This window comes from Pseudophryne corroboree, chromosome 5, assembly GCF_028390025.1.
Source record: "Pseudophryne corroboree isolate aPseCor3 chromosome 5, aPseCor3.hap2, whole genome shotgun sequence".
NCBI lineage: Eukaryota > Metazoa > Chordata > Amphibia > Anura > Myobatrachidae > Pseudophryne > Pseudophryne corroboree.
Window position 1 is genome coordinate 734,365,015 of NC_086448.1, and position 23,876 is coordinate 734,388,890.

The 23,876-nt window shown below is 45.4% G+C and overlaps 1 protein-coding gene across 2 annotated transcripts in view; it reads left to right on the forward strand.

Moving 5' to 3' along the window:
- Positions 1-19,249, forward strand: part of OSGIN2 (oxidative stress induced growth inhibitor family member 2) — a 204,839-nt gene extending 185,590 nt beyond the window's left edge. For both annotated transcript variants that reach the window (XM_063924074.1, XM_063924073.1), the window contains exons 2-6: positions 9,495-9,633; positions 14,885-15,021; positions 15,448-15,639; positions 17,045-17,136; positions 17,616-19,249. In XM_063924074.1, the coding sequence (XP_063780144.1) occupies positions 9,567-9,633; positions 14,885-15,021; positions 15,448-15,639; positions 17,045-17,136; positions 17,616-18,660 (1,533 nt within the window). In that variant the 5' untranslated portion in view covers positions 9,495-9,566 and the 3' untranslated portion in view covers positions 18,661-19,249. The remainder of the gene's footprint in view (positions 1-9,494; positions 9,634-14,884; positions 15,022-15,447; positions 15,640-17,044; positions 17,137-17,615) is intronic.
- Positions 19,250-23,876: the final 4,627 nt, after the last annotated feature.

Genomic DNA, 23,876 nt, shown 5'->3' on the forward strand with positions numbered 1-23,876 from the left:
ATGTGACCAGGGCCATCTTATCAGCATTGTAGGCCCTGGACAAAGCAATGTACTGGGGCCCCTATCCACCCATTCACTGAATAAATAGAAATAATAATAATAAATTACCCTGCCTGCGGCCTCTCCACGTGCTTCCATACAGTGAATGGCAGTCGGCATGCTGATTGGTGGATAGCCCCAGTCATCCACCAATCAGCATGCTGATAGCCATTCACTGTCTAGGGGAGATGTGCACAGTCCAGCCCTACTTGAAGGCCCCTACAGTCATGGGGTTCTGGACAACTGCCCAGTGTTCATATATGTAAAGATGGCCCTGCATGTGACCCCACCACTTGGAGTAGGAATGATGACATTATCACCCAGTCAGTGCACTTGTCCCTTACACACCATGTAGGCACGGAGAGTAAAGAGATTTGATTCCGCACAGGACATAAATAATCATGGGATAGGTAAATCTGTACCAACCATTCTCAGGAATTAAAATGCCAACATTTGCTTATGGGAAAAAAGGTGCACCGCAGAACAGATTAGCTATGTACAATACATCAAGATGTAGTTATTAATGAAATTATAATATTAGTTAAGTCTTAATAAAAAAAGAGTGTCCCATAAAAGAACTGCTCCTTTGACCCCTCTGGATCACCCTTTACAGTACACCATGTAGACAGCCAGCGGTGGTTTTTCAGGGTGTCGCGTGGAGTGGACATTTGGCATACAGTACGTTTACAAAGTCAGGTTTTTGTATCTGTTATATAATTCTTCTAAATGTCCGTCTACCTCCTGCACAGTGAGAGCTGGGGGAGCTTTGTGCGTCCCCTACTCTCTGGCACTGGTGACAGACTTCTCCAGGGACACAATACATAATACACCAGGGACCTACATAGAAGATTGCTTGCAGAATGTAACAGACTGGATGGACGCAGTCGGCATGCGACACATGACGTGGGTGTGCATAGTCATTGTAAGTCAGTCAGCAACAGGGTAAGTCCTGAAGAGTGACCATCATCTGGGATAAGGGGGGCCAGGGTTGTTTGTAGATTCCTAGATAATGTGAGGCACACGCAAGTCGACTGGTGTTAGACGGGTCAGCAGTCTGTCTGATTTGAAGCATGAGTTGAGATAGTGAATGAATGAGTAGGGGAGATCAAAGTGAGGGAAGTAAAAGAGAACTCTTAAGGTCCATACACACTGGGCGTTTTTTGCCCAGTGTGTATGCCCAGCGATGATCGCTGACATCGCTGGGCTGAAAAGCGCTCAGTGCATACACACTAAGCGCTTTTCCCCGCTGCTCAGCGATGTCAGCGGGGGTGAGCGGCTTTCCATAGCTGGACGCTATGGAAAGCTGCTCACCACGCCGTTCATCTACTGGTAATACCAGCAGATGAACGGCGGCCGCCGGCGAAGAAGCAGGAGCGCGCATCAGCGCTCATCGTTTAGGCATACACACTGGGCGGCTTTGAGCTGAAAGCAGCTCAAAACACCAAAAGTGACCTGCTATCAGCTCAGAATCGCCCAGTGTATATGGGCCTTCAGAGAGAGTGTTGAAGAATTGGGGTGTGTGTAAAAAAGAGGGCGAGTGAACAGCAGGGAAGAGAGAGAATGGGGGGAGAGAAAATATAGGGGTGGAGGGGAAGAGAAAGAGCAAGGGTGTGGGGTAAGAGAGAGATAAAGAGCATAGGCCCAAATGTTAGGCCTTACCGAGATATAGTGGAGATGGATAAACGGTGAAGCGTTGGGTATGCTTGACCTACGGCCAGGGCCCTGGGTGTCAGCTTACTGACGCCAGGATCCCGGACACCAAAATGCAAGCAGGAGGGCAAGCGCAATGAAGCATCTTGCAGGCTGAGGGCTCGCCACAGGTTCTATTCCCACTCTGTGGGTGTCATGGACACCCAAGAGTGGGAATAGCCCTCGGCCCCCTGCCAGCATCCTGGCGTCCGGGATCCCGGCATCGGTATGCTGACTACCGGGATCCCGAGCCTGGGATCATAGCTACATCCCACAGTGATAAAGTACCAGCCAACCAGCTCCTAACTGTCATATTTCAAACACAGCCTGTGACATGGCAGTGAGGAAGCTGATTGGCTGGTCGTTTATCACTCCTTATGCATCTCGACTTTAGCTCTTGTTAAGGCTTAATACATTTGGGCCATAGGGTGGGGAAATAGAGGGATCGAGGGGAAGAGAGAGAGAGCAGAGAGGTGGGGTAGTAGAGAGAACAAGAGTTAGAAAACCAGGGTGTATGAGGGAAGGGGATGTAGTTGACATACTGGCGTATGGGATCCTGGCGTTCAGAATACCGGCACCAAAATCCCGACAGCTGTCTGTGCTGGGGGATGCTAGTGTTAGCTCTCAGAATGCTGATGCCGGAATCCCCACAGCCGGAATACCTAACATAAGTATACTGGGGAGGGTTAGCGTTAGGCTGTGGGGAGGGATGATTAGGGGAAGGTATGGATTTGGAGATGCCGGTGTCTGTATTCTGGCTGCCGGCAACCTGACTGCTGGTACCCCATACTCAACCCGGGGGAAGAGACAGAGTACGGTAGATGCTAGAATCAAGTGGCCTAAAGGACCTATGACATCAGGGGGAGGAGCCACGTAACCAGGGGGAGGAGCTAGGCCAGCAGGATAGTTCTTCTATCTATGCCACCAAATACTACCTTTAGTAACCCGATGGCGAGCCACCGAGCCCGAAATGTGGCGAGCGAAGCGGAGCGAGCCACCGAGCCTGAAATGTGGCGAGCGAAGCGAGCCCCTGAGGGTACATTTCGGGTACCCTGTTCGGCCATGGATCCTCCCCCCTGGTGACGTGGCTCCTCCTCTTGGTGACATCAGTGGTCCCTTACCCAACTTGGATTTGGAACTATCCGAGGGAGAACAGGGATTAGGGGAGGAGAGATACTGCTGGACGGGAGTGGGGGCTGCAATGCTGGTCACTATAGTTAGTGACTTGGGGAATAACAGGTCTAAAATACTAGTCAGAGAATCCCCATTGAAAGCAGCCATCAAATATCCGTATAATGAAGCCAGAACATTCTAGAAGCATTTTCAAAGATGTACTTTAAGTATTAATCATGTTGCCGTTTGATAACTGATAGTGTTAAGAAATGACTGTCCCATATTATCAGTATACATCTGCCACGTTTTTAGGAAGCATTACTCACTGTGTAAGAATGCTGTTTAACGTATCACTGTTGAATGGTAGCCAGAAAAACAATTTGCTTTTAATTAAATTTGAAACTGTAATAGTTTAGCTTGAGAATTAAAATGCCCAGCAAATTAAAGGTCTAGGGGGTAATTCAGACCTGATCACTCGCTAGCTGTTTTTTGCAGTCCTGCATTTGCATAGTCGCCGCCCACAGGGGAGAGTATTTTAGTTGTGCAAGTGTGCGATTGCATGTGCAGCCGAGCGGTACAAAAAGATCTTGTGCAGTTTCTGAGTAGACCAGGACTTATGGGCCCTACACACCGGTCGATACCAGTGAAAGATATGAAAAGATCTCGTTCATTAATGAACGAGATACCGTTCATATCTTTCAGTGTGTAGGCACCAGCGATGAACGATGCGCAGCTTTTTACTCGGCCACTGCGATCACTTCAGTAAAACCCAGGATCCGCTTTGTACCTGTGCAACACGCCTGCGCATTGCGGTGCATGCGCAGTTCTGACCTGATCGCAGTGCTGCAAAAAACGCTAGCGAGCGATCAGGTCTGAATTACCCCCCTTGCCTCTTCTAAATGGACAGTTCTACAGAAGTCCCCCCTCCTTATACTAACCTGTGGGAAGAAAAAAAAAACAATGGTTTGCCAGAAGGGACTACACAACCCTTCTGTGAGATGACATCAGGCTTTTTACCTCAGAAGCGCGCGCACAGACAGGATCACTAGGCCAGACAGCTGCAGTGCACTTACAGCATCCCTATCACAAGCCTGCACTTCCATGGCTGATCTGGTGGCCATCTGTATAATCGCACCAGCCTGAATTTATTCTTAATTCAACATTTAGGTTGGAATTCAAATGTTTGAAAAGTTGGTTGGATGTCTGTTTTTTCCTGTCTATTAGATAGGAAAAAACAGACTCCCAACTGACTTTTCAAACATTTGAATCTCCCCCTTAATGTTTGTTTTCCTTTCCATTGTAATCTACTGTATGTAGATTAAATATATCCACCCAGCCAAAACAAAATTGTGTGGCATCATACACCCGCCCCTCCTCCTCACCACTTTGCAACCTGCAGTGTAGCGTGGGTTACAGGGAGGACTGATGCTGCAGCTGATCTGATGCACACACAGAGATCAGCATAGTTGTGCTGGGAGGAGAAAGATGTTCCCCCTCCTTAAGGGCCCTACAGACTCGGCGATGTGCCGCTGAGCTGCCCGACGGCGGCGGGGGGGGCAGTGACGGGGGGAGTGAAGTTTCTTCACTCCCCTTGTCACCCGGCTCCGTAGACGTGCAGGCAAATATGGACGATCTCGTCCATATTGGCCTGCATGCACAGCCGATGGGGCACCATCGATGAACGAGCACGGGGCCGCGCATCATTCATCGCTGGTGCCTCCACACTGACAGATATGAACGTTATCTCGTTCATTATTGAACGAGATCGTTCATATCTTGCAGTGTAATCGCCCAGTGTGTAGGGCGCATTACACGTTTAGTTCCAGCGCATGCACCCCGGAATGCCGCTTGCAAGGCATGATCTCGGGAGTGATGTTGAAGAGTGACACGTCAATCCCAGGGGGGCGCTGCAGCAGGAGGAAGTCCGTTCTGCACTCTTTAATCAACCTATCTTCCCCCTCATGTTTACACTAACACACTTTGATTTGATTTTAATGACATGAGTACCACCTGATGTTAAGATTATGGCCCTCATTCCGAGTTGTTCGCACGCAAGCTGCTTTTAGCAGCTTTGCACACGCTAAGCCGCCGCCTACTGGGAGTGAATCTTAGCTTATCAAAATTGCGAACGAAAGATTAGCAGAATTGCAAATAGAAATTTCTTAGCAGTTTCTGAGTAGCTCCAGACTTACTCGGCATCTGCGATCAGTTCAGTCAGTTTCGTTCCTGATTTGACGTCACAAACACACCCAGCGTTCGCCCAGACACTCCTCCGTTTCTCCAGCCACTCCCGCGTTTTCCCCAGAAACGGCAGCGTTTTTTCACACATACCCATAAAACGGCCAGTTTCCGCCCAGAAACACCCACTTCCTGTCAATCACATTACGATCACCAGAACGAAGAAAAAACCTCGTAATGCCGTGAGTAAAATACCTAACTGCATAGCAAATTTACTTGGCGCAGTCGCACTGCGGGCATTGCGCATGCGCATTAGCGACTAATCGCTCCGTTGCGAGAAAAAAATACAGAGCGAACAACTCGGAATGACCCCCTATGTCTGATGCAGTGGAAGGATGCTTTTATCTGTGCATGCGTCCATGCACCTGCTTCTGTCACAACCAGTGCAGTTCCTCTTTCCTGCCTGGGGTGTCACTTGTAGCTCTTACATGAGTCATTTATCCTATGACAATTACTGATTTATTTGGACACTGTACCAGTGCTTCTCAAATCCAGTCCCCATGGAACCCTAACAGTTCGTGTTTTCCAGATCATCTAGCCGGAAAACAGATATGTTAATTGACTAACATAATAGTGGCAGACTAGATAATTCCTCTGATAACTCTTTGTGATGTCCCTTTACATATTTGAAGATATTAATAATATCTCCTCTTAGGCGCCTCTTTTCTAGTGTATACATATTCAGCCTAGTAAGTCTTATCTTATAGTCCAGTCCTTCTAGGCCTTTAATCAATTTAGTAGCTCGCCTTTGAACCCTTTCGAGTTCACTGATGTGTTTTTTTATACAATGGTGCCCAAAGCTGAACACAATATTCCAGGTGCGGATGTACCAATGCCTTATACAGCGGCATGATTACATCGGAGTCCCTTGTCTCAATTCCCCTTTTTATGCACGCTAGCACCTTACTTGCCTTCTATACTGCGTTTTGACATTGTGTACGGTTATTAAGCCTATTATCAATGAATACCCCCTAAATCTTTTTCCAACTCAGTTTCCCCTAGGTGTTCCCCATTTAATATGTAGGATGCAAGTTTGTTTTTAGTCCCAAAATGCATAACCTTGCATTTGTCTGTATTGAACCTCATTTTCCATTTAGACGCCCAGAGTTCAAGTTTAGATAGATCATTCTGCAAGGACTCCACATCCAATTCTGAATTAATTACCTTGCACAGTTTAGTATCATCTGCAAAGATTGACACTGTGCTTTCCAGGCCTATTTCTAGGTCATTGATAAATATGTTGAACAGTAGTGGTCCGAGTACGGACCCTTGTGGTATTCCACTGACTACTGGGGACCAGGTTGAGGACTTCCCGTTGACCACTACTTGCTGTACCCTGCTATCCAACCAGCTGCTTATCCATGTGCAAATAGTTGTTCCTAGGCCAAGCTCCTTTAATTTGATCATCAGTCTCCTGTGAGGAACTGTATCGAAGGCTTTTGCAAAATCTAGGAAGACCACATCCACTGCTTTTCCTTGATCAAGATTATTGCTCACTTCCTCGTAGAAGCTAATTAAGTCTGACATGACCTGTCCCCCACAAACCCATGCTGGTTCTTGCTAATAATCCTAGCGGACTTTAGATACTCCTGTATGACGTCCCTTAGAATTCCTTCCAATATTTTCCCCACTATAGATGTTAAACTAACTGGTCTGTAGTTTCCCAGAAGATTTTTGGATCCCTTTTTAAATAATGGCACTACCTCAGCTATACGCCAATCCTTCGGTACCATGCCTGATCTAATTGAACTATTGAAAATCAAGTATAGGGGTCGTGCTAGTTATGAACTAAGCTCCATAAGAACCAGGTGAAGTCCATCAGGACCAGGTGATTTATTAATCTTAATTTTGCTTAGTCTCTCCCGGACTACTTCTTTACTTAAACAAGTATCTAACCATGAATCATTACTGTCACAATTGTTATGCTCTACTCCCACCATCAGTTCTTCACTGGTGAATACTGATGAAAAGAATTTGTTCAGTATTTCCGCTTTTATTTCGTCATCATTTATCAATTCTCCTAATTCATTTTTTAATGGACCTATATTCTCCTTTTTGCAACCTTTTACCGTTTATGTATTTAAAAAACTTTTTAGGATTGGTTTTTCTCTCTCTATAGCGATTTGCTTTTCATTTTCCATTTTAGCTGCTCTAATTGCTTTTTTGCTTTTCTTATTACACTCCTTGTAATACTTGAAAGACTCCTCCTTTCCATTAGATTTAAATGCTTTGAAAGCCCGCTTTTTTTTTTTTTTAATCCATTTCTGCCTTAACCTTCTTAAGCCACATCGGTTTGAGTTTAATACTCCTGCGTTTACTGCCCATGGGAATAAAGGCCCTCATTCCGAGTTGTTCGCTCGCAAGCTGCTTTTAGCAGCATTGCACACGCTAAGCCGCCGCCTACTGGGAGTGAATCTTAGCTTAGCAGAATTGCGAACGAAAGATTCTCAAAATTGCGAATAGAAATTTCTAAGCAGTTTCTGAGTAGCTCGACACTTACTCTGCCACTGCGATCAGTTCAGTCAGTTTCGTTCCTGGTTTGACGTCACAAACACACCCAGCGTTCGCCCAGACACTCCCCTGTTTCTCCAGCCACTCCCGCGTTTTTCCCAGAAACGGCAGCGTTTTTTCACACACTCCCATAAAACGGCCAGTTTCCGCCCAGAAACACCCACTTCCTGTCAATCACATTACGATCACCAGAACGAAGAAAAAACCTTGTAATGCCGTAAGTAAAATACCAAACTTCTTAGCAAATTTACTTGGCGCAGCCGCAGTGCGAACATTGCGCATGCGCAGTTTGCGGAAAATCGCTGCGATGCGATGAAAAATAACGAGCGAACAACTCGGAATGAGGGCCAAAGTTATGAATATTGCTATCCAGCAACCCTTTTAAAACATCCCACATTTCCGAAGTGTTCTTGTTATTAAACGGAACCTACCACTCTGTCGTTAAGTGCACATCTAAGCATACTGAAATTAGCCTTCCTAAAGTTAAAAGTTTTGGTGGAACCCCTGTAGCTATGTTTCCTGAAACTGATGTCGAATGTGATCATATAGTGATCACTGTTAACCCAAAGTCTCCCCAACTTTAGTGTTTGATATAATGTCCACATTATTAGTAATTACTAGATCCAGGGTAGTTTTACCCCTAGTTGGGTCCTCGACTAAGTGAGACAAGTAGTGATCCCTAAACATATTTAAGAACCTGCTGCCCCTCGCTTTAGCACATGAATTGTTACTCCAGTTTATATCCAGGTAATTAAAATCCCCAATGACAAGGATGTCCCCCAATCCCGCAGCCGTTTTGATTTGCTGCAATAGTTGTTCTTCCTCATGTATGCTAATATCTGGCTGTTTGTAGCACGTGCCTATGACTAGTTTTTTTGCATCAATTCCCCCACTTGAGATTTCTTCCACATTATTGCCAGTCTCCTCATACATAACCTCCTTTAGGTATGGTTTAAGTGATGGTTTAACATAAAGACATACACCTCCTCCTCTTTTGTTAGCCCTGTACCTCCTAAAAAGAGAATACCCCTCCAAGTTAGCAACCCAGTCGTGAGAGTCGTCCCACCATGTTTCCGTAATACCTATAATGTCATACTCAGCCTTTGATGCTAACAATTCCCCTATTTTACCTGCTAGACTTCTTGCGTTTGCAAGCATACATTTTAGTTTATCGGTTCCTTTATTTGTTTGTTTTCCTAAAGATTTCCCATCCTGGTTAACTAGTGCATCCGTAGAGTAACTGATACAGACTGGCCTTCTCACTCCCTCTTTAACCCCACTGTACTTAGTATTGCCCACCATACTTTTCTCTTTGGTCAACCCAATGTTCCCGTCTAAATTCACCGCCCTGACATAAGTATTTCCCCTTAAGTCCCGTACATTTTCTATAGTCTGTAATGATGACACATAATTGTTATTATTTAATGCTTTAGCAATACCTTAATAGAACCCATGTAAATACCCTTACCGGCTGCACTTTCCCTCCCCCCTTCTCCACCCCCATTTATCTCACTACCACCATCCCTACTATACTCGCTGCATGACCCATAGTTTCTAGCTAAACCCTCCCCCCAGGCTCCTAGTTTAAATTCTCCTGTTATATGAAGGTGGATTGCACCTAACACAATTAACTGGTATAGGAAAATATTGATGTCTTAAAACTTCTCCACAAGGTTTCTAATCCAATAAGCCCAGGTAAATCGCAGTAAATGTACTGAGCAGCTGCCATGGTACCAGGTACAGCCTGTCTGGTTTAGTAGTACACCCTACAGAGAGGAGCAGTACTGATTACTACTGGAATTCCAAGGTCGCTTAATAAAGATATTAACCCTCTTACACGCTGGATCCTAAACCGAATTATAGGGCACTGTTCCACATGAAATAACTTTTTTTTCCCTTCACAGAAGTGACCCTGACAGAGGAAGATTGTGACTCGTTAGCTCAGCATTGCAGCAATAATATTGCACCCTGTAGCTATGCCATTAGCAGAGGAGAATACTTTATCAGGTGACCCTCCGCCGACTCTTCCAGTGGTTATTATAGGTAAGTTGTAGTATTTACTAGATGATTATACAGAACTTCATGTTGACTGCAAACTTCAGAAGCAAACATTCCGGTGGAAACATTACTTTGCCTTTTAATATTTAAGACTGTTGAAGGCTTGAATTGGTGTCTGTATGTAAGTGGTAAAGTTTATCGGGACACCTACCCTCAGTGAAGGCAGCCATTCTCTGGACTTAGCTAGTGGAAGGGGGGTGGGGGTGGGGGGGGGGGGTTGCTACCTTGATGTGACTTGTAGTGTCAGCAAGGATAAAAAAAGAAAATGCAGGTGCACACTCTCTAAGAACACTGGTAAGTAGAACCATTCTAATAAACCTCTACCGTGTAACATACAGTAAAATTGAGTTTCTTAGCACAATGGGGTATATTTACTAAGCTCCCGATTTTGACCGAGATGCCGTTTTTTCTTCAAAGTGTCATCTCGGTTAATCTCGGTCATTTACTAAACACTAATCACGGCAGTGATGAGGGCATTCGTAATTTTTTGCTAGTTCAGGTAAAAAATTACGAATGAATACACCATCGGTCAAAACGCGGCTGTTTAAGTATGAATCTCGGTCATTTACTAAGAAGTGCAAAGCAAAAAAAGAACAAACACTGCCGTGAAAAATTACAACTCGTAAAAAAGTGCTAAAAAAAAACAGAACTTTTTTTTTTATTCGTGTTTGGATAGGCATGCACGGATCCATGAGATCCGTGCATGTATATCAGTGGGAAGGGGTGGGAAAGTGCTTATTTTTACATAAAAAATTGCGTAGGGTCCCCCCTCCTAAGCATAACCAGCCTCGGGCTCTTTGAGCCGATCCTGGTTGCAGAAATATGGTGAAAAAAATGACAGGGGTTCCCCCATATTTAAGCAACCAGCATCGGGCTCTGCGCCTGGTCCTGGTCCCAAAAATACGGGGGACAAAAAGAGTAGGGGTCCCCCGTATTTTTAAAACCAGCACCGGGCTCCACTAGCTGGACAGATAATGCCACAGCCGGGGGTCACTTTTATATAGTGCCCTGCGGCCGTGGCATCAAAAATCCAACTAGTCACCCCTGGCCGGGGTACCCTGGGGGAGTGGGAACCCCTTCAATCAAGGGGTCCCCCCCCCCCCAGCCACCCAAGGGCCAGGGGTGAAGCCCGAGGCTGTCCCCCCCCCATCCAATGGGCTGCGGATGGGAGGGCTGATAGCCTTTGTTGTAAAATAAAAGATATTGTTTTTAGTAGCAGTACTACAAGTCCCAGCAAGCCTCCCCCGCATGCTGGTACTTGGAGAACCACAAGTACCAGCATGCGGCGGAAAAACGGGCCCGCTGGTACCTGTAGTACTACCACTAAAAAAATACCCAAAAAAACACAAGACACACACACCGTGAAAGTATAATTTTATTACATACATACACACATACATACATACTTACCTTAAGTTCCCACGCAGGTCGGTCCTCTTCTCCAGTAGAATCCAAGGGGTACCTGTTGAAGAAATTCTACTCACCAGATCCAGTGGTCCAGGCTCCTCGGATAATCCAGGGTTAATCCACGTACTTGAATAAAACAAAAAAACGGTTGCCCGACCACGAACTGAAAGGTGACCCATGTTTGCACATGGGTCACCTTCCCACGAATGCCAGAAACCCACTTTGCCTTCTGGCTAAGTGGGTTTCTTCAGCCAATCAGGGAGTGCCACGTTGTAGCACTCTACTGATCAGCTGTGTGCTCCTGTCCTCACTGACAGGCGGCACACGGCAGTGTTACAATGTAGCGCCTATGCGCTACATTGTAACCAATGATGGGAACTTTGTGCCCTGCGGTTGACCTAAAGTGACGTCACCGCTGAGCAGAAAGTTCCCATCATTGGTTACAATGTAGCGCATAGGCGCTACATTGTAACACTGCCGTGTGCCGCCTGTCACTCAGTACAGGAGCACACAGCCGATCAGGAGAGTGCTACAACGTGGCGCTCCCTGATTGGCTGAAGAAACCCACTTAGCCAGAAGGCAAAGTGGGTTTCTGGCATTCGTGGGAAGGTGACCCATGTGCAAACATGGGTCACCTTTCAGTTCGTGGTCGGGCAACCGTTTTTTTGTTTTATTCAAGTACGTGGATTAACCCTGGATTATCCGAGGAGCCTGGACCACTGGATCTGGTGAGTAGAATTTCTTCAACAGGTACCCCTTGGATTCTACTGGAGAAGAGGACCGACCTGCGTGGGAACATAAGGTAAGTATGTATGTATGTGTGTATGTATGTAATAAAATTATACTTTCACGGTGTGTGTGTCTTGTGTTTTTTTGGGTATTTTTTTAGTGGTAGTACTACAGGTACCAGCGGGCCCGTTTTTCCGCCGCATGCTGGTACTTGTGGTTCTCCAAGTACCAGCATGCGGGGGAGGCTTGCTGGGACTTGTAGTACTGCTACTAAAAACAATATCTTTTATTTTACAACAAAGGCTATCAGCCCTCCCATCCGCAGCCCATTGGATGGGGGGGGACAGCCTCGGGCTTCACCCCTGGCCCTTGGGTGGCTGGGGGGGGGGGACCCCTTGATTGAAGGGGTTCCCACTCCCCCAGGGTACCCCGGCCAGGGGTGACTAGTTGGATTTTTGATGCCACGGCCGCAGGGCGCTGTATAAAAGTGACCCCCGGCTGTGGCATTATCTGTCCAGCTAGTGGAGCCCGGTGCTGGTTTTAAAAATATGGGGGACCCCTACTCTTTTTGTCCCCCGTATTTTTGGGACCAGGACCAGGCGCAGAGCCCGATGCTGGTTGCTTAAATATGGGGGAACCCCTGTCATTTTTTTCACCATATTTCTGCAACCAGGATCGGCTCAAAGAGCCCGAGGCTGGTTATGCTTAGGAGGGGGGACCCCACGCATTTTTTTTGGGGATTTTACATTGTTTAATTAAAAATAAAAAATAAAAAGAACCCCAGCACGGATCACACAGATCCGGCCGAGATTGATTGTAAAAAAAAACGGCAGTGTTTTGCTAATCACTGCCGTAAAATTAGGTAAAAAAAAACGAATGACATCGACATCGGAAGAAAAGAAAAACCCGAATACGACAGCTTAGTAAATCCATCGTAATAAATTCAAAAAGTTGCAGTTTTACACTGTCGATGTCATTCGTGATTGAACTTTGACCTATTTTCGGGAATTACGAATGTTAGTAAATGTACCCCAATGTCTGGCCAAAATTGTGGGTCCACCTACCTTGGTAAAGTGACCTCATCTGGTGGGTCCCTAACATCCCTAATACTGACATATTATATAAATGTATCCAGGTCTTACCTATCATTGTACCCATACTAATATGTAGACAGAAAATACAAGGAACCATATTAATTAAAAGCCTCTAAGGGCAGATGGGTGCAGGGCTAGTCTAGGTTTAAAGCTTAGCTAATAATCAACTGATTAATTAGAAACAAGTGTCCCAGCAGTCAGTTGGGAACTTGTAACCTCACTGTGGTATGAACCCCTTGGTGGATAGGGACCCACACTTCTGTAAACTATTATGGCAGCACAGTGTTTCTGAATGGAACTTCTGCTTTAAAGAAAAGAATATCTGATTTGTGCTGGTGATGATGCCTGACATGTCCGCAGAACCCAGACAGACTGGGAATCCTGGCTAGTTACAGATGTGTTCTCATGCATCATTGCTGAAGTCGCACCAAACAGCCCTTCTCGGAGAACCAGGTCCTGTGAGAAGCTGCGTCTGGGACACACCAGGGGACTGCTGATTGAGTTGATATGCAACACCTTTTTTATTGTGTGCGACTGTGTCTCTGAATCTGCATACAAAGTGCTCCGATGCAGCGGCTGTAACTTTTCCATCCAAGTTCCATTGTGCTCCGTATAAAGGGGCTGATTCAGTAAGGATATAAAATTCTGCTAATCAGAATCCTTTGGATCACATGCTGGGGGCCGCCCATCGCTGGGCAAGGCCGCCCAGCATGCTGACCGCTGCCTCCCCCTCCCCCCCCACCCCCTTGATGAAGCAGAAATTGCGAGCGCCCATGGGAGACCCGGCGCCATATTACCTATTGCGGCTGCGTGTGACGTCACGCAGCTACCGTGATCACGCCCACGACATGCCCCATTCGCGCCGCCCCGGCCACCGTTCGTTGCGTGTTGTCAAACGCAGCCGCTCTGATCGAAAAAGTGGCGGTGGGACTACTGGAGGCATCCACAGTTTCTGTGACCACACTGTAATTGCGTGCAATCGCAACTACAGAGAGATCGCAGTGGGTGGCCGGTGGCAGTGGGTGGCCTTGCCCTGCGCTGGGCGACCCCCAGCGTGCGATTGCAGATTGCTAAAAAGCAGAATCTGCAATCCTTACTGAATCAGGACCAAATATCAGTTGCACACAGATATAGAAATGTTGCTTAACAAATTAATCAACACAGTCTCCTGGTGCATCCTAGTCGCATTGCGTTTAGACTAAGATGCACTTTCTGCAAAAAAGACGCCTGACGCTAGCAGATCTGCACAGGAACTGGCGTTTCACTTGTGTCAAGCATCTCACGCTATGTGGCGTATTGAGGCTGGATGTGGGAGGACACATCTATACTTCTATTAGTTTTGCGTATGTAACCCTATGTGTTCCGTTTACTCAAAAACCTGTCTGTGTGCGAGTTGAGCTGGCGGTCTGAATATGTTCTGTTCTCCAGAATTGTATATGTATATTCTTGGAATGTATTAACAGGACTTGGTAAGGAGGAAAAGGTATATACTGTATACTGTGCTCACTAATAACTATCAGTGAAAAATAAATGATCAGGTCCTTAAACTTTGCTGAATTTCAGGGATCTGCAAACGCGTAAATCAGTCCAGATTAACAAATGTCACATGTGAATAGGCTTATACAGTAAAAGGGGTTCACAACAGTGACCACAGAACCTACAGTAACTGGTGGATTTACAATTTCAGTAGGGCTGAACAGGAATTGTATTTTAACTAGAGATGAGCGGATTCGGTTATACTCGGATTTACTCGGTTCTCAAAACGGCATCTTATTGGCTATTCAAAACACGTGACATCCGTGAGCCAATAAAATGCCGTTTTGAGAACCGAGTAAATCCGAGTAAAACCGAATCCGCTCATCTCTAATTTTAACAGGAGTTGCCTGAAAGATTTTCTATCCATGCTATGTGTAATGTCAATAAAAAAAGATTGTGGCTGTAAAAACCTGTTTAATTTGAAAACCTGTATTGCTTGTATTACTTGTGATGTGCATTATCCATTGCAGGAAATGGCCCATCTGGTATCTGTCTGTCGTACATGCTGTCGGGGTACAGACCGTATCTGTCGCCTGATGCCTTGCATCCAAATCCAATTCTCCACAGCAAGTTAGAGGAGGCGAGGCACCTTTCTGTCCCTGAGCAGGTACATGCAGTGATGGAGCCACATGGGTAATCATATGTACAGGGACAATGGGGGTCATTCCGAGTTGATCGCTCGCTAGCTAGTTTTAGCAGCCGTGCAAACGCTATGCCACTATGCTGCATATCAATTCAATCAGCAGAAGTTGCTCGTGCATTCTATTGCATCACATTGCATCTAAGATGCAATTTCGCGGGGGAAAATCACAAAAAAGACACTTTGCGCTACACAGTCACGCGGCACTCACGCGTTATGTGTACTTATAGTGCACAGATGTAAGAGGACACATCTGTAATGTAACGCTGACAGTTCATACACCAGCTTAAGACTTGTGCACTTGTTAGTCGGCATTATTAGCCTCTGCATGCCAAATGCCATAAATACCGTCATGTTCTGTATATGTTAGATCTGTACTTTGTCTAATTCTAGGATTTGGAGTACTTGTCGGAAGGGCTGGAAGGTCGCTCGTCTAACCCCGTAGCTGTGTTGTTTGACACTCTGCTTCATCCGAATGCTGACTTTGGGTATGATTACCCATCTGTTCTGCAGTGGAAACTAGAGCAGGAACACTATATTCCTCATATTGTCCTAGGCAAGGGGCCACCCGGCGGAGCCTGGCATGTAAGTAAACTTCTCGGGCTTACACAAATACAGTACATTGTTTTTTGTTTTAGTTTTTTTTTTTTTTAAGTGGAATTGGGCCACACATTTTAAGAGTTTTTTATTTTATTTTAAAAGCCAGGTAGACGGCTGCCATTCAGCTTATAGGGAAGACTAGGGAGATGCAGATCTTGGTGAAATGAGGCGCGGTGTGCCCAAAAGTACCTGGAGCTTGTAGCACTTATTGGCTGCTGACTGTAGCTAGAACAAGCAGATGCTGGTAATACTGTAGGGCTTAGATTGCACTGGCACAGGTGTAATTGTGTTTTCCAGAACCAAGATGAAGAAGGGAGGGTATCACTGTGCAGTGGTCTAGCATTGGTTCCAATACATCTGTAGGCATCTAGTCATTAATAATAATATTATTATTATTACATTTTAATTCTAAAGGTGCCACAAGTAGTCTGCAGCGCAGTAGGAAAGTACAGGGTACACAGAACATTACATTACAGTAACTAAAACATAAACAGAGCACAGGTAACAATTAGCACTACAGTTCTCAGTACACTGTACAGCTGGGAAGCAAGGTAAGCGAGGGAGTAATCGGCGAAGGGTGGAACCTGTCTCCAATAGTGACTGCATGACTAGCAGGAGTAGAGGTACTGGAAGAGGCGAGAGGCTATGAGTGAGAGGAATTCCGGGCTAAGTGGCCGCTGAGTAGATGAAGGTTGTCATTGAAGTGCAGGAGAAGAGGACTGTGAGACCGGAGGGAGGACGACCCTGCTCCTAGGAGTTTACAGTCTAGGGGAGACAGATGACATGAGACGTGAGCATGTGGATGGGGACCTGAGGGCAGGAAATACTGTAGATAAGGACGAGTTGGCCATGTAATGGAAGGATAAACTTTGACGAACAGGTGGGTTTTCAGGGCACGTTTGAAGCTATGTAGGGTCAGGGTGGGGGGGGGGGGGGGGTTCACACGGGCAAAATCTTGGATTTGAGAGTGAGAGGCAGTAACCAGGGTAGAGGAAAGGCGATGGTCTTTGGCTGACTGGAGAAGCTGGGAGGGAGTATGTAAGTTGATGAGGTTGAAGATGTAGGAAGCAGCGGAGTTAGATTGGGCCTTGTATGTGAGGGTTGAGGAGTTTGAAGATGATTCTGTAGGGGAATGGGAGCCAGTGCAGGCTTTGTCCGAAGGGAAGTGGCGGATATGGAACGGCGGGAGAGGAAGATAAGTCTAACTCTAGCGTTGAGAACAGATTGGAGGGGAGCGAGATAGGCACGTGGTAAGGAGAAGGTTGCAGTAGTTTAGCAAGTATTAATCTCTATGTCAGCAGAAACGTTCTGAATCTCTACATTGAACAAAATTGAACACTACCTGTTGCGGCACGTTTCACTATATAATTATTTATTCTGTTTTTCTTAGGATATGGAAGGGTCCATGTTGACACTAAGTCTTGGTGATTGGATGGAATTACCTGGACTTAAATTCAAAGACTGGGCCATGGGTAAGAGGAGGTGAGTTTCTGTAAATAAATGTATATCTCAATGTATATCTCTAAATACTTTCCTGTGCTCCGAATCAAAGTATTTATCAACTTGTGGCAATCTTACTCTATATATATATATATATATATATATATATATATATATATATATATTTTTTTTTTTTTTTTTGTGTGTGTGTGTGTTTTAATGATCTTTAGTACAATTTGCTGCATACTAATTGATGCATCATCTGCCCAAAAAATTATTAATACATAAGGAAATGTACACGTCTGGTCCATTGGATGCTGACCAAAAGATATCTATGGATTTTATTGTAATTTAGTTTGAGATCATGAGTTTGAATGCTACTTCAACCAGATACTGCTTTCCTACTTCCATGTCCTAATCTAATGAATTGCTATGCTATGACTAGTTTCTTTTAAGTGTATACTTCTTATGAGTGTAAGCTATTATGATACCCATTTTGATTTCATATATATTTTTCATAGAAATATAAAGAGTGACCGAGCGACCCCAGGAGAAGTGGCTTCCTATTACAAGCATTATGTCAAAGTAATGGGAATTCAAAGGAACTTTTTGGACAACACCTACATAACTTCCGTGGCAAAACCCTACCGAGAACCGGATACCTCGGTAAGCCATGATCCTGAAGATGTTTCGTCTGAAGAAAATCGCATTGATAAAGACGACGGAGAGCCTCTGCTAAAGAAAAACTGGGAAGTCCACGGTTATCGGAGGACAGCTGATGGATCCCACCAGCCTTTTTGTCTCTTTGCTGAATCCCTTGTTCTTGCCACAGGAACCTTTGATGCACCTGCTCGGTTAGAGGTCCATGGAGAGGCCCTCCCTTACGTTTCACATTCTGTTGCAGACTTTGAAGAAGCTGTGAGCAAGGGGCGGTTAAGTGGAGTGGTAGACCCGGTTTTAATAGTTGGGGCTGGGCTCACAGCAGCTGATGCCGTGTTATGCGCACACAACAATAATATTCCAGTCATCCATGTTTTCCGGAGAAGACTCAATGACCCAAGTCTAATTTTTAAGCAGTTGCCAAAAAAACTGTATCCAGAATACCACAAAGTATACCATATGATGTGTAAACAACTGTATTCCGCTGCCTCCAACTTGTACCCCTCTTATACAAGTTACCCTGAGCACTTTGTACTTTCTTTCAAGCCCGATATGAAGTGTGTCCTTCAAGGTACTGGTGGGCTTAAAAAGGTTCTAAAAATATCCATGGCTGTGGTCTTAATAGGCTCCCATCCCAACCTCTTTTTTCTAAAAGAACAAGGTAGAAGTTTAGGACATCACCACAACCAGCCTATAACGTGTAAGGGTAATCCCGTTGCGATTGACCCATTCACATATGAATCCTCCAAAGAGCCTAATCTTTTTGCCCTCGGTCCGCTTGTTGGCGATAACTTCATCAGGTTTCTCAAAGGCGGAACGCTTGCCATAACTCGCTGTTTACAGATGCGGCAAAAGAAGAAAAGGCATCGACTTGTGGAAAGTGGCAGTGAAGACCATGTGCCTTAAAGATAAGTCTCCTTGTGCCTGCTAGCGGGAGTTACGCTCCTGAAAACTCTCTCTACGCCCTCTCCATGATCTGTAGTCATGCAGATCCCATCAGTATGTGTTTTTGCACAGTGCAATGTATTCCGTAACCTGTGGCAAGACTGAAGAGATCAGAGCTGCTTTTGTAGAAGACCCAGGATACCCTAAAAGACTAATCTTGTTCCCATGTTGCTATTTATAATTTCATATTGGTTTTACATTCTCAGAATTAAATTGCGTTTTTCCATATGCTGTATAGTTTGAGGTTAGTGGGCTGTAGATACATGCTATAATGGAGGTCTGGGCATTCCATGTCTTGCGCCAGAATTGTATTGTATTTAATATCCTGTTATGAAGGAATTGGTTGTATTCCATAACTTGGTATAAAAGGACGCTGCTGGGTTACAGGCTAGAGCGGTATTGAAGTGCTCTTATGAAAGTTATCCTATTAATGTGATACTTTTTGCAATGTTGTTGAAACTATTGATAATTATAATACAAGTATACAGTCTGTAAATGTACAGGAAGTTTTTACAACCGTGTATTAAATTAAACAGAGATTAGGTTGTTATCTTGAAGTCTCTACTATGCATCCTTTTTATATAGTTGCTATATTGCAGTGCATGTTTTCAGGCTTCTGCAATCCCTTTGTTGCAAACACATAGTTTGCACAAAAACATTTCTGTTGCTTAGAGATATGTTGTAGAAGTTAGAATGCAAGCTATTTCAGTGCAGTGCAAGTGCTATTGTTTGCATACCTATCGTGGTCTATTGGTAATTCTACGGACAAGCACTGCTACCCGTTCAGCATCTGTTCACTCTAATAATGCAAAATATCTGTTAGTGTGCAGATGCTTAATTCCAAGTTGTAACTGTTAAATGCAGTCCAATATCTGTGTGCATAGTACAGAACCACGTAATTGTATGGTGAACCATATGTGCGCACTGATTGGGTATGTGCAAACTTCTCTCTAAAACATCTACTGTTTGATAGCCTTCCAAAACATTGTCTGGTTCCACACACTTGAAGATAATGGAACAAACAGATATGTTCTGGTCTTATCTTTCACCAATGTATGCAATATATTCTTCTTGCAGATTAGAAAGTAGCACTTTTCAAAGATTTGGAAGCACAATTTAATACCGGTGTCTGGTCATCTATTTGGTGCAGACGTTACTCCCCTCTTTGATGTGGGAGAATGTAAAGCTTTATTCTGGACATTGTATTGTTTGTGTATATAACAATGACATTTATAAAAACGTTCACAGGTAACTGTAGGAGAACCACCAACATGGGCCCTCATTCCGAGTTGTTCGCTCGTTCTTTTTCATCGCATCGCAGTGAAAATCCGCTTAGTACGCATGCGCAAAGTTCGCACTGCGACTGCGCCAAGTAACTTTACTATGAAGAAAGTATTTTTACTCACGGCTTTTTCTTCGCTCCGGCGATCGTAATGTGATTGACAGGAAATGGGTGTTACTGGGCGGAAACACGGCGTTTCAGGGGCGTGTGGCTGAAAACGCTACCGTTTCCGGGAAAAACGCAGGAGTGGCCGGAGAAACGGTGGGAGTGCCTGGGCGAACGCTGGGTGTGTTTGTGACGTCAACCAGGAACGACAAGCACTGAACTGATCGCACAGGCAGAGTAAGTCTGGAGCTACTCTGAAACTGCTAAGTAGTTAGTAATCGCAATATTGCGAATACATCGGTCGCAATTTTAAGAAGCTAAGATTCACTCCCAGTAGGCGGCGGCTTAGCGTGTGTAACTCTGCTAAATTCGCCTTGCGACCGATCAACTCGGAATGAGGGCCATGGTTCAGTAATTGCTTTATTGCTTTCAATTTCTAGGCTGTACTGGGAAAACATCTCCCATTACTATGGACAGCGCCACCTTCCCTACAGTAACCTGTGTTCCACCATTACTGTTTGTATGAACATCAAAATGTAGTACATTCACCTGATATGAAGCTACCTTCAAAGAAGAAATATATACCAGAAAAATAACCGTAAGAGTATGAATATGCAAATGTCAGAACTGCATAAATTGGTAGTCTTGACTTTGCGACCTCAAAATAGCAAAGTAAGGGGGTAATTCAGACCTGTTCGTAGCAGCAAATTTGTTAACAGTAGGGCAAAACCATGTGCACTGCAGGTGTGGCAGATATAACATTTGCAGAGAGATTTAGATTTGGGTAGGTTATACTGTTTCTGTGCAGAGTAAATACTGCTTGCTTTATTTGTACACTGCAATTAAGATTTCAGTTTGAACACACCCCACACAAATCTAACTCCCTCTTAACATGTTATATCTGCCCCCCCCCCCCCCCCCTCAAAATCCCCACCTCCCGCAGAGTGCATGGTTTTGTCCATTAGCGAGCAAATTTACTGCTATGATCAGGTCTGAATTACCCCCTATGTTCCCTACACTTTAAGGGAACAAAGAAAAAAAATCTTCAGAACACATTCCCAGTATTGGTAGACAAGGACTAAATGTATGATTGTTTCATATAATATGAAAAGACAAAAAAAACTTCTGATCTTACTGCACTTACTTCATGCAGGAATGGGTGATATAAGTGGCAGCAGGCTGAACCGGTATTGAAGAATGGCCTAGCACAAAGTGGCGTCATCAAGGAATGAGGCGCATAGTGAAAGGATAGGTTGCATACTGGTTGAACCAAAGAATTGTTGCTTTCACTGTGTAGGTAATGGGTAGACTGTATGTTAGCATGTTATTACTCTGCGACTTATGAGTAATGTTGGCTTTTATCATGTACATGTCATAATCATATTATGCAACGAAGTGGTTGCCAGATACAACCCAGATTTCTCTGACGTCCTAGTGGATGCTGGGAACTCCGAAAGGACCATGGGGAATAGCGGCTCCGCAGGAGACTGGGCACAAAAGTAAAAGCTTTAGGACTAGCTGGTGTGCACTGGCTCCTCCCCCTATGACCCTCCTCCAAGCCTCAGTTAGATTTTTGTGCCCGAACGAGAAGGGTGCAATCTAGGTGGCTCTCCTGAGCTGCTTAGAGTAAAAGTTTAAATTAGGTTTTTTATTTTCAGTGAGTCCTGCTGGCAACAGGCTCACTGCATCGAGGGACTAAGGGGAGAAGAAGCGAACTCACCTGCGTGCAGAGTGGATTGGGCTTCTTAGGCTACTGGACATTAGCTCCAGAGGGACGATCACAGGCCCAGCCATGGATGGGTCCCAGAGCCGCGCCGCCGTCCCCCTTACAGAGCCAGAAGAGCAGAAGAGGTCCGGAAAATCGGCGGCAGAAGACGTCCTGTCTTCAATAAGGTAGCGCACAGCACCGCAGCTGTGCGCCATTGCTCTCAGCACACTTCACACTCCGGTCACTGAGGGTGCAGGGCGCTGGGGGGGGCGCCCTGAGACGCAATAAAAATACCTTAGAAGGCAAAAAAATACATCACATATAGCTCCTGGGCTATATGGATGCATTTAACCCCTGCCAGAATACATAGAAAAACGGGAGATAAGGCCGCCGAAAAGGGGGCGGAGCCTATCTCCTCAGCACACTGGCGCCATTTTCCCTCACAGCTCCGTTGGAGGGAAGCTCCCTGGCTCTCCCCTGCAGTCACTACACTACAGAAAGGGTTAAAAAAGAGAGGGGGGGCACTAATTACGCGCAGTATTAAAGATACAGCAGCTATAAGGGGAAAAACACTTATATAAGGTTATCCCTGTATATATATAGCGCTCTGGTGTGTGCTGGCAAACTCTCCCTCTGTCTCCCCAAAGGGCTAGTGGGGTCCTGTCCTCTATCAGAGCATTCCCTGTGTGTGTGCTGTATGTCGGTACGTTTGTGTCGACATGTATGAGGAGAAAAATGATGTGGAGACGGAGCAGATTGCCTGTAATAGTGATGTCACCCCCTAGGGGGTCGACACCTGAGTGGATGAACTATTGGAAGGAATTACGTGACAGTGTCAGCTCTGTATAAAAGACAGTGGTTGACATGAGACAGCCGGCTACTCAGCTTGTGCCTGTCCAGACGTCTCATAGGCCGTCAGGGGCTCTAAAGCGCCCGTTACCTCAGATGGCAGATATAGACGCCGACACGGATACTGACTCCAGTGTCGACGGTGAAGAGACAAATGTGACTTCCAGTAGGGCCACACGTTACATGATTGAGGCAATGAAAAATGTTTTACACATTTCTGATAATACGAGTACCACCAAAAAAAAGGGGTATTATGTTCGGTGAGGAAAAACTACCTGTAGTTTTCCTGAATCTGAGAAATTAAATGAGGTGTGTGATGATGCGTGGGTTTCCCCCGATAACAACGGATAATTTCTAAAATGTTATTGGCATTATATCCTTTCCCGCCAGAGGTTAGGGTGCGTTGGGAAACACCCCCTAGGGTGGATAAAGCGCTCACACGCTTGTAAGGGCTCTACCCTCTCCTGAGATGGCCGCCCTTAAGGATCCTGCTGATAGAAAGCAGGAGGGTATCCTAAAATTTATTTACACACATACTGGTGTTATACTGCGACCAGCAATCGCCTCAGCCTGGATGTGCAGTGCTGGGTTGGCGTGGTCGGATTCCCTGACTGAAAATATTGATACCCTAGATAGGGACAGTATATTTTTGCCTATAGAGCATTTAAAAGATGCATTTCTATATATGCGTGATGCACAGCGGAATATTTGCCGACTGGCATCAAGTCTAAGTGCGTTGTCCATTTCTACCAGTAGAGGGTTATGGACACGACAGTGGTCAGGTGATGCGGATTTCAAACGGCATTTGGAAGTATTGCCTTATTAAGGGGAGGAGTTATTTGGGGTCGGTCTTTCAGACCTGGTGGCCACGGCAACAGCTGGGAAATCCACGTTTGTACCCCAGGTCGCCTCTCAACATTAGAAGACGCCGTATTATCAGGCGCAGTCTTTTCATGGACAAGCGGGCAAAAGGTTCCTCATTTCTGCCCCGTGACAGAGGGAGAGGAAAAAGGCTGCAGAAATCAGCCAGTTCCCAGGAACAGAAACCCTCTCCCGCCTCTGCCAAGCCCTCAGTATGACGCTGGGGCTTTACAAGCAGAATCAGGCACGGTGGGGGGCCCGTCTCAATGAATTTCAGCGCGCAGTGGGCTCACTCGCAAGTAGACCCCTGGATCCTTCAGGTGATATCTCAGGGGTACAAATTGGAATTCGAGACGTCTCCCCCTCGCCGTT